This window comes from Sapajus apella, unplaced genomic scaffold (assembly GCF_009761245.1).
Source record: "Sapajus apella isolate SASKATOON/1434 unplaced genomic scaffold, GSC_monkey_1.0 scaffold153, whole genome shotgun sequence".
In the NCBI taxonomy this organism is placed as follows: Eukaryota; Metazoa; Chordata; class Mammalia; order Primates; family Cebidae; genus Sapajus; species Sapajus apella.
Window position 1 is genome coordinate 1,505,737 of NW_022437093.1, and position 12,095 is coordinate 1,517,831.

General features: G+C 37.6%; 1 protein-coding gene across 1 annotated transcript in view; it reads right to left on the reverse strand.

Annotated features, from left to right (window-relative positions):
• The window catches only part of EFCAB3 (EF-hand calcium binding domain 3), a 118,211-nt gene that overhangs the window by 79,510 nt on the left and 26,606 nt on the right, over positions 1-12,095 (reverse strand). The window contains exons 11-13 of the mRNA XM_032265934.1: positions 10,665-10,718; positions 2,595-2,699; positions 1,880-1,933 (exon numbers count right to left, since the gene is read on the reverse strand). Of these exons, the coding sequence (XP_032121825.1) occupies positions 1,880-1,933; positions 2,595-2,699; positions 10,665-10,718 (213 nt within the window). The remainder of the gene's footprint in view (positions 1-1,879; positions 1,934-2,594; positions 2,700-10,664; positions 10,719-12,095) is intronic.

Below are 12,095 nucleotides of genomic sequence, written 5' to 3' on the forward strand. Positions count from 1 at the left end.
CACACCTGGCTAATTTTTGTATTTTTAGTAGAGACGGCGTTTCGCTAGAGGCTGGTCTTGAACTCCTGACCCGTGATCTACCTGCCTCGGCTTCCCAAAGTGCTGGGATTAAAGGCATGAACCACCGCGCCTGGTTTAAATTTTGTTCTTGCTCTGTCTTATGGTGCTGATCAAAATTTTCTATAAGTAATTTTATGTATAATTTTGTTCTCTAAGTAGCTTATAAACTCTTTGAAAGTAAGAACTATTGGCTGGGTGTGGTGGCTTATGCCGGTAATCCCAGCACTTTGGAAGGCCAAGGCAGGCAGATCACCTGAGGTTGGGAGTTCTAGACCAGGCTGACCAACATGGAGAAAACTGTCCCTACTAAAAATGCAAAATGTGCCATGGTGGCACACGCCTGTAATCCCAGCTGCTTGGGAGGATGATGCAGCAGGATCGTTTGAACCTGGGAGGTGGAGGTTGTTGTGAGCCAAGATCAAGCCATTGTACTTTACCTGGGCAACAAGAGTGAAACTCCATCTCAAAAAAAAAAAAAAAAAAAAAAGTAAGAATTATCTTCTACTTTTTGCAGCCCCTCCCCCATCACACTTCTAACACTATGCCAGTCATCAATTCCAAGCTAATATTTGATGAATGAAAAAATCCTCAAAATAAACTTTGTTTTCCATTAAAGAGTAAACAACTGCTATCCTTGTGAGAATTTCATAATTTAAATATAAAACAATTGATACGGTTTGGCTGTGTCCCCACTCAAATCTCCTGTTGAATTCCCATTACTGTGGGGGGAACCTGGTGGGAAGTAACTGAATCATGGTGCCAGGTTTTTCTCATGCTGTTCTTGTGATAGTGAATAAGACTCACAAGATCTGATGGTTTTATAAGGGGCAGTTTCCCTGTACAAGCTCTCTCTCTTTGCCTGCCACCATCCATGTAAGATGTGACTTGCTCCTCCTTGCCTTCCAACATGATTGTGAAGCCTCCCGAGCCATGTGGAACTATAAGTCCACTAAGCCTCTTTCTTTTCTAAATTGCCCAGTCTCAGATATATCTTTATCAGCATCATGAAAATGGACTAATACAACAAAATAAAGCTGATTTAAAAATTGTTTTTATTTTAATATATTTTTTGAGACAGGGTCTGACTCTGCAATCCAGGCTCACTACAGCCTCAAACTCCTGGGCTCAAGTTATTCTCCTGCCTCAGCCTCCTGAGTAGCTGGAACCACAGGCATGTTTCACCAATATAAAAACATTTTATTAGATTCAATTTTTTCACCCACCAAATTAACAAGAATAAAATATATGAAAATAATATACTGTGGTTAGGGCATGATGTTAATACTATGTATGGGGATGCAAATTTCTGCAGGAAGAATATGTCCAAAGAAAATGACTTTAAAGTTGGATCAAAATTTAAGTATGAAGATCAGAGACATATAAGAGAAAAACACTAAATAAATGTTCAACAAGAGAATAATGATTAAGTAAATTACAATATAACTAGATGATTTAGTCATTAAAATGATGTTTACAAAGAAATTTTAAATAACATGGTGAAATTATTACACTAAAATTTTGGGATTGAATGCAGGATACATAACATTTCCAGTAAGAGTTTAATTAATAATACACATAAATGCACAGAAAAAGATCAGAGATATCTATAATAGAAAAGGTGATATTACTTGAGATTGTGGGTAATTACATTTTTTTCTGTATGCTACTGTATATTCCAGATTATTCTTAAATGCCCAGTAGCTAGTAGACACTTGAATATTTGTTGAATAAAATCCATAATTTTCTGTTTGTTTATGTAATTAGAAAAAAAATTAGAATAATATCAAATGTTATTGTCTTTATCCTTTTTCTCACTTACCTCTGAAGGATTTCACACTATCCAATAATTCCTTCTTAAACACTTTTTTATCAGCTGTAGGATAAAACATGATTAATAATGTTTCCAGAGATTCATAAAAATTAAAATATATACTTATAGGTAGGGAAAGCTTAGAAATTTGTTAGAATTCAATCTCAATGAAATGAAAGATGCTTGGAAAACTTAGTGTAGTGAACCTATCCACTGGATAGAATACAAACTATTGTTAGCAGTGCCCTACTATGCTGAACTACATATAGCCTTTTCTTTCTTGTTTGCTTCCCCCTAATTTACCTTTGTCTTTTCTTTCTTCACCTTTTCTACACCTTCTGCTCTTACCTTTTTTCAATTTATACCTTAAGTCTTATATTTCTCCTAGGGGGACCAAAGAAATTGTCTTATGATAGAACTTTTAACTGAAGAGGTTCCTGTTTCCTAAACCAACATAATAATAACAGGATTTTTAGAAATGCTGGGACTGGGACTTTTAAAAAATATTTTTAATTGACACAACCGTTTCAAATACTAGACTTTCTAATACAAAACATTGAAACCAACCTCTTTGATGTTTTCAGGAGGGTAAGTACTTGGGGAAACAAGCATGGTCCCGGCTCTCTCAGACTTTAGATAGTACCATGCAGACAATGATCTTCAATAAGTGTTGAATGAATATATTTTTAGACATCAGTGAAGCAGAACACATGTAAATGCTTACCAGAAACTGGCAGAGTTTTCAGCAGCTTTTTGTGCTCCTTATTTGTGATCTCTATTCCCATGTTTTCCACGGTATTTTTCACATCCCCAGCAGGAATCTTCTCTCCTTTAAAGGGAGAGAAATAGTCATAGGTGAGAATATAAAAATTATGTCATATTTTATATTATAATATTATAATTATGCATTAGTCCATTTTCATGCTGCTGATAAAGACATACCTGAGATTGGGAAGAAAAAGAGGTTTAATTGGACTTACAGTTCCACATGGCTGGGGAGGCCTCAGAATCATGGTGGGAGGCAACAGGCACTTGTTACATGGTGGTGGCAAGAGAAAATGAGGAAGAAGCAAAAGCAAAAATCCCTGATAAACCCGTCTCATCTTCTGAGACTTATTCACTGTCATGAGAATATCATGGGAAAGACTGGCCCCTATGATTCAATTACCACCCCCTGGTTCCCTCCCACAACATGTGGGAATTCTGAGAGATACAATTCAAGTTGAGGTTTGGGTAGGGATACAGCCAAACTATATCAAATTATGTACAACATTATATGTAATTATAATTAACATAATAGATGTAATTATGATTATATAACATTATAACTACATATAATATAATGCTATGTAACATACATATATACCTGTGTTTGTATATATAACTAGTGGAAATGTTGTGTTTCCTGCATTTAATCCATACATATATACATTATATATATATACATTGTATATATACACACATAATATACGTATATATGTATATATATACACATCATATATATGTATATATGTATATATATACACATAACATATATATAATATATGTATATGCATACATAATATATGTATATATATGTATATACATACATAATATATGTATATAGATATGTATACACACACACACACACACACACACACACACACACACACACACATATATATAGTCCTCAGCTGCTGGGGGAAGAGCAAAGCACAAAAAAGCTTGCTTAGCTATTTATTTATTTATTTATTTTCAGACAAGTTCTCACTCTGCCATCCTGGCTGGAATGCAGTGGCACGATCATGGCTCACTGCAGCCTTGACCTCCTGGGCTTAAGCAATCCTCCCGCCTCAGCCCCTCAGAGTAGCTGGGACTACAGGCATGCGACAGCATATGGGGTTAATTTTCTGTACTTTTTTAAGAGATAGGATCTTCCTACGTTGCCCAGGCTGGTCTTGAACTCCTGGGCTCAAGCAATCTGCCTGGCTAAGCCTCCCAAAGTGCTAGGGTTGCAGGCGTAAGCCACTGCACCAGCCATTGTTCAGCCATTTAGAGTTAAGGAGAGGAGTCAGAAATTCTTCTTTTAAGCTAAGTAAAATAAAATCTCTTACAATGATGAAACAATATAATAAGTAAAATAGAAATTGTACCGTTTTTCAATAATTTGGGATCTGTTTCATGGTTAATATAAATAATTTGACTACTACAAGAACACCTCTATTTTAAATTTTCTTTTTCTTCTTCTTTTAAGTCCTCCCTATCCCCTTCCCTCTTGTTTTTTTGCCTGAATTATGGGGTAAGTTAAAAATGACAATAAAACCTGACTCCCTGTAATAGATTTCACCTCAAGTGAATTTACATTTATATAATTACATTGTAAACTTGGGAAGGCAGGGATCATGTCTTTCTCCCAAAATCTAGCATAATGCCTGGCACATAGCCAACAATCAACTAAATGTAGAATGAGTTACTTAATTGCTTGAACATCAGTAAAGCAAAACACATTACTGATTGATTGAAACCTCAGATAGTTCATTTACTTGATCATTACTGAGTGTTTACTATGTGAAGAAAACAAAATTTTTGAAGGGGTAAAACTGACATTTAAACTACTCAATATATAAAACATAATTAGGCCAGGCGCAGTGGCTCATGCCTGTAATCCCACCACTTTGGGAGGCTGAGGTGGGCAGATCACTTGAGGTCAGGAGTTTGAGACTAGCCTGGCCAACATGGTAAAACCCTGGCTCCACTAAAAATACAAAAATTAGCTGGGTGTGGTGGCATGTGCTTGTAATTCCAGCTACTCAGGAGGCTGAGGAAGGAGAATCACTTGAACCTGGGAGGCAAAGGTTACTGTGAGCAGAGGCTGGGCCACTGCACACCAGGCTGGGTGATGGCATGAGAATCTGTCTCAAAAAAATAAAAATCATAATTAACAAGCAAGACTATGACTTTTTTGGCAAATATTATTGCAACGTTTGCTAAAATTGATCATATTTTAAGACAAAAATTTAAATATCAATTAATTACTCAAAGGCACAAAGTATATCAGTTATACTCTAATTATAATTTAAAATCAACCACAGAAAGAGATTTAAGAAATCCTCTCTACTCAGAAATTATAAATAAAATACTATAAATAACTGCTGAGTTAAAGAAGTTGAAACTGAGATTACAAACTACTTAGAAATTATGAACACAACTTCTGTTTCCAACAAAACAATAGAGTAGGACATCCTACTTGCTACAAATATCTAAAATGGACTTTAAAAATGACAAAATAATTGTAGATGCATGGCTGAGTTTGTAGGTAAGAAAGAGAAATTTTTGGTTTCAGGAGATGGAGAGGGGTTTAAGAGTCAGTTTGCTATGTACTCAATTTTCTCTCTTTCTTTCTTTCTTTTTTTTTCTTAAACTTTCCTCTGGTGCTAAGATATGTACTCAATCTGATGTGGAGATAACCCTGGTGGATTATCTGACCAGATCTGGGAACAGCTTTGGTTTTAATGACCAAGCAGGAGGAGGGAGATAAGTCCTTGGGCACATGATAGGGACACAGATTTGAAACACTCCATTATTTAAACTCCATTAAAGAGGCTGGGTGTGGTGGCTCACATCTGTAATCCCAGCCCATTGGGAGGCTGAGGCAGGTGGATCACCTGAAGCCAGGAGTTCAAGACTAGCCTGGCCAACACTGTGAAAACCTGTCTCTACTAAAGAAAAAAAATTGGGTGTGGTGGTACATGCCTGTAATCTCAGCTACTTGGGCGCCCGAGGCACAAGAATCACTTGAACTAAGGAGGTAGAGGTCAAAGTGAGCTGAGATCACGCCACTGCACTCCAGCCTGGTGACACAATGAGACACTGCCTCAAATAAATAAATAAATAAAATTAAATAAAACCCACTAAAGAGAAAGAAAGGGCATGTATAGAACCATAAGAATAAGAAATCGAGGAAAAGAACTGGCTAATGTGCGAAAGATCTAAAACAATATCTAGAAATAAATAGTTGTTATTGGCATTTTTTTTTTTGAGATGGAGTCTTGCTCTGTCACCCAGGCCGGAGCGCAGTGGTGTGATCTTGGCTCACTGCAACCTCTGCCTCCCAGGTTCAAGTGATTCTCCTGTCTTAGCCTTCTGAGTAGCTGGGATTACAGGCACCTACCACCATGCCCAGCTAATTTTTGTATTTTTAGTAGAGACAGAGTTTCACCATGTTGGTCAGGCTAGTCTTGAACTGCTGACCTCGTGATCCACCTGCCTCGGCCTCTCAAAGTGCTGGGATTATAGGCATGAGCCACGGTGCCCGGATGTGTTTTTGGCATTTTCAATAAACAGTGTGAGATGGAGTTGGAAAGACAATTAGTGAAGTGGAAGAGAGATTTGAGAAATTCTAAAAATTAGGACAAAGATATAAAAAGTGGAAACTATGGAAAAAAGAAAGAGAGAATAAGGTCCATCATATACATAATGGGAGTTTCCAAAAGTAAAAGAAAAAGAGAAGAGGAAATATTTGAAGCATAAAAGCTGAGAATTTTCAATAATTGAAGAAAGGCATGAATTTTTAGTTTCAGAAATCACAAGTCTTGAGCAGAAAAAATGAAAAGAAGTCTAACTTGGAGACATTATAATGAAAACTTCAAAAACAGAGATAACATAGCTCAGAGATAGTATGACTGTCTCCCAGAGATGGGCTGTTAGAACTTTGTTTCTCCTTATTTTGTGGAGAGGCTGAGAAAGTATATCTTCATTTATGTGAAGAATAGTTGCATCTTATTAGGTAAAAACAGAGTTACTTTGTTGATAAATAGAAGTTCAAATATATGTCAAAGGATTGTAGCTGAGTAGCTGAAAGAGTATTCTTCCAGCTACTTAGTTATTGTCTCTCAGCTCCAATCCTACCCTTCTATGCTTAGCTTTATGATACTGAGACTCTGTAAACTATGTTTCTGGCTCCATGTTAAATTCTGCCAACAGGAAGTGCTAGAGGGAGTCTGAAAGGCCGGAAGATGAAGTTCCTTCCTGCAGTAGTGGTTGAATCCAGTTTTCAGTTTTTCAACCTTGTGGAACCAGCTTTATTACACTCTCCTTAGGGACAGACACTAGCATTAGTTTCTAGAGTTCTAAGATAAAATGACAATCTACAAGTCTAGATTCAGCGAAACTATGATTCAAAGATGAATGTAAAATAAACATACTTGTAGACAAAGGCTGGCTTTTGTTGATATCACTAAGCAGGATGAGCCCCAAAAGGACTAGGAAGTTGAAAAGCATCAGTGAGTAAGGAAAGCTTTAAGTGTATTTACATCTTGCAGAAGATCGGCTTTAAGTTACTCTGCTCTTGCTTATTATATACTCAGTTGACAAAACCCCATTCCTGGTTAAATGCAAGTCTCTACTACTCTGTACCTGCAGCTGTTTAGCTAATTAGAGCTAAAGGAAGTATGCTGACTGCCCTCACTTTACATTGATGATCATGAACTTCGAGTGGGTCTTTAATGTCCCGGGGCAATCATACTATACTTTGCTGGTTCCTTAATTTTCCTACTCTTCTTTGTGACTGCTTCACGCCTTCTTTCCTCTTTTCAAACCAGTTTCCTCTTCTTTCTTGCACCACTACACCTGGCTAATGTTTGTATTTTTAGTAGAGTTGGGGTTTTACCACATTGGCCAGGCTGGTCTCTAACTCCTGACCTCAGGTAATCTGCCTGCCTTGGCCTCCCAAAGTGCTGGGATTACAGATGTAAGCCACCGTGCCCAGACTCCCTATTATTTTTTTACTTGGTTACTCAGCTTCAGCTACCTGACCTTCTTGTTCTTTGAATACACCAGGCATGCTCCTGCCTTTGGTCCTTTGTCTTTAATTAAAAAAAGAAGCCTCTTGCCACCATTTTAACCACTTTATTTATCCCCTTATTCCACTTTGCCCTCTTTTGTAGTGAAACACCTTAGATATTCACAGAGTTTCTAAATCCTATGTTCCTATTATTTCAAACTCATTCCACTTAGGCTTCTTTCCATCCTCACTTCCTGAATTTTCTCTTTTGGATAGCACCAGTGACCTCCATCTGGCTATATGCAACCGTCAGTTCTCGGTTCTCATGTTACTTGGCCTATCAGCAGCATTTGACTGCTGATTTGCCCTCTTGTCTGGTAACTGTAGCAGATGCTATAGATGCCCTGCTCATATCCCCTCATATCAATATATGCTTGTCCACTTCCCTTACTAGTACCTCTTTGTCTGAGGGATTTCTTCAGCTGCCAGAGTTCACTCTGCCTATGCTCAGATGGCTAGAAATGCCAGCAGAGTAATACTGCTTTCCCCTCCCCTAAGCAGTTCTTAATCAATGACTGATATGAGTTGGTGTGAAAATAATCTGGTTCTATAACCCCTCCCTTGAGGCCATGTCATTTACCAGATGTTATTTCCCAGTGCGATTAAGCTCCAGTTACCTGCTATGGTAACTTGTTTGATAAACACTTAATTGGCTGTTTTTATCTATGTCTCATTTCTCTGCTTCCCTGAGCTCACTACCCAAGCAAACTACCTGTATACGTAATCCTCGTTTCAGGGTTTATTTTCTAGGGATACCCAACTTGATTTAATATTCCTCATCTGGTTTTCAGGGCACTATATTATCTTGGTTTTCCACCTACATCACTGGCTATTCCTCATCTTCTTTGCTTTAGGACCTCTTAATATTGAAGCACTCCAGGTTTCATTCTGTAGTCCTCTTCTCTTCTTCACTTATACTCATTCCCTGAGTGAATTCATTCAATCTCATGGCTTTAAATACCATCTATATGCCTATGACTTTCAATTTTATATTTTTTACCCAAGATGTATTTCTTGAATTTGAGTCTGTTTAGTAAGTTTGTACTTGACATCTGCATTTGGAGGTCTATTAGTTATCTCAAAATGTCCCGAATTGGATTCCTAATTTCTTCCACCCAAACTTGTACTACTGGTAACTTTTTTTCATCTCAGTTAATGGCAAGACTATCCTTTTAGTTAGTTGTTCAAGACAAAAATGTTAGAATCATTCTTTACTTCTCCCTTTATCTGGTACTTTGTATCTAATCCACTAGAAAATTCTTTTGATCTTTAAAAAATATGTCTGGAGGGCCAGGCATGGTGGCTCACGCCTGTAATCCTAGCACTTTGGGAGGCCGAGGTGGGCGGGTCACCTGAGGTCAGAAGTTCAAGACCAGCCTGACCAACATGGTGAAACCCCGTCTCTAAAACGAAAATTAAAATATAAAATAAATAAATAAATTTAAAAATGTCCAGAATCCAGCCATTGCCTTCTACCGTGGCTGTGTCACCAGCAACCCTAACATTGATTACTCTAAAGGCCCTCTAAATGGTTTCCCTGTTTTTTTATCTTCTCTTCTCGATTCTCTCCTCTCCTTCCCTTCTATACGTAGCTTTATGATACTGAGCTTGAGACTCTGTAAACTGTTTCTGGCTCCATGTTAAATTCTGCCAACAGGGAGTGCTAGAGGGATTCTGAAAAGCTGGAAAATGAAGTTCCCTTCCCCTCCCCTCCCCTCCCTCCTCGTCTCCCCTCCTTCCGTCTCCTGCACTGTGTGCCACCCCCAGCTAACTTTTATATTTTTAGTAGAGACGGGGTTTTGCCATGTTGGCCAGGCTGGTCTTGAACTCCTCGCCTCAGGCAATGCACTCACCTCAGCCTCCTAAAGTGCTGGGATTTCAGGCATGAGCCATCATGCCCAGCCAAATGGTTTCCCTATTTCTACTGTTGATTCCTTCATTCCAGCCCACCCCCAGTCTATGCTCAACACAAATCTGGAAAGATCTGATTAAAACCTAGGTCAGATCATATTACACCTTGGTTTTAAACCCTAAATAGCTTTCTGTTTACCTCAGAAAATAAGCCCGTCCTTTCAGGGCTTTCAGAAATATGTAATGTATCCATTACTTTTCTTATCCCCTATTACTTTTTTTTTTTTTTTTTTTTTGAGACAGAGTATGGTTCTGTCACTCAGGCTGGAATGCAATGGGCTGATCTTAGCTCACTGCAACCTCTGCTTCCTGGGTTCAAGTGATTTTCCTGCTTCAGCCTCCTGAGTAGTTGGGACTACAGGCATGTACCACTACGGTTGGCTAATGTTTGTATTTTTAGTAGAGATGGGATTTCACCATGTTGGCCAGGCTGGTCTCGAACTCCTGACCTCAGGTGATCTGCCCGCCTTGGCCTCCCAAAGTGCTGGGATTACAGCATGCCCGGACTCCCTATTACTTTTTTACTTAGTTACTCAGCTTCAGTTACCTGACCTTCTTCTTGTTCTTTGAATACACCAGACATGCTCCTGCCTTTGGTCCTTTGTCCTTATCCTCTCTGCCGGCAAAACTTTTTGTCTAGACATCCCCAAAAAACCCTCATCTCTTTCAAGTGTTTGCTCAAATGTTACCTTTTCAAGGAGGCCTGATTACCAATTTAAAAAATATGCCTGACTCTTTCCCCAACACATGCTGCTTTCCCAACCTCCTATATCTACTTCTCATTTATTTCCATAGCATATATCACTTTCTAACATATTATATAATGTACTTATGTTTAATGTTTATTGTTTATTTCTCCTGCCAGAATGTAAGCTCTATGGGGCAGTGACCTTTGTACTGTTTACTGATATAGCTACATGCTTAGAACAATGCCTGGCATGTGATAAATCCTCTATAAATACTTGTTAAATGAGTGGAAGAAATATTATTGTGTTAAAAATATACTTCCATATAAAGCTTTAAGATCACACAATGTAGTATTTACTGTAACATCTCACTCACCTGTAACATTTTTAACTTCATCCATCATCACGTTCAAATCAATCTTCCCATTATCTTTAAGATAAAAAACATCAAAAAGATTTATGAAAAATTATATAAGGTCCTTGCATTTTTAAATAGAAACCCAAAAGTCAATTATTCAAAAACATTTCCCTAGAAATTTATTTTTCCAAGTCCAATGCTCATGAATTTAATTAATATAGCTACTACTATTTACCCTACAAACAATCAAAATCTGTATTTCACAATGCGATAGTAAAGTTTAAAGCATTCTTCTTTTCTTCAGGACAATCTATTATCTAGTAAGTTAGTCTTTTCAGGGGTTGGAAATTTGAGAAAAAATTTCATTTAAAAATGGCATTTCCATTTTTGTCAATGCTGACTTGACTTTAGGCTTATGATCACTTTGGCACTAAGTTATCCACTAAAAGATTAGAGTGTTGGTATCCATGTCTGGTTGCTCTTAGGTTGCCAACATGATAAGTATCATGCTGATATACCCAGTTAAAGTCCATTTGTGATGACAAAACTTTTATTTTGTTGTGACCATTCTCAATTAAAATATATTTTCATAGATCATGTACTTAATTTCTTTGATCAGTATTTCTCAAATTAAAGTCTGAAGTCACTGGAAGTCAAGTGGATAAATGTTAAGCAGTTTGTAAGATTGCAAATTTGAGAAACACTGGATAGGGAGGCTAAGCTAGTAGTTGAGAGACATTATTACTCTTATAGGCAAGTTCAGTTTGGAACCTTAAAGCTGCTGAAGGACATGCTGATTTTTTACTTATGACTTGGTCAAGGGTGTCAATTCATCACTGCTCAAATATGTTTTCACTGTTGTATTATTTGTAATATTCCTAAGACTATAAGTTTATCTGAAGACAGGATACCAAGAATCACTTTGCATTCTTACTATCACCTAGGCATTAGTGTAATGGTTTGCACAAGATTGATGCTCCATAAATATTTACTAAATAATCGTTTTAGCAAAATGCAAACATATTATAAAGAATGAATTAGCTTTAAAATTATTATATTCCAGGTTCTTAGATACAGAATTTATCTTTGTTCTTTTAAAATATTGCTTATGACAATCTTTTGCTGGTATTCTTTTTTCTCTTTTTGAGATAGGGACTCACTCTGTTGCGTAGGCTGGACAATCCACCTGCCTCACTCTCCCAAGTAGCTAGGACTAAAGGCACATACCACCATCCCTGGATAATTTTTTTTTTTTTTTGAGACAGAGTGTCATTCTATTGCCTAGGCTGGAGTGTAGTGGCACGATCTTGGCTCACCGCAACCTCCACCTCTTGGGTTCAAGCAATTTTCCTGCCTCAGCCTCCTGAGTAGCTGGATTATGGGTGTGCACTACCATGCTCAGTTAATTTTTGTAATTTTAGTAGAATTGGGGTTTCACTCTGTTGCCCA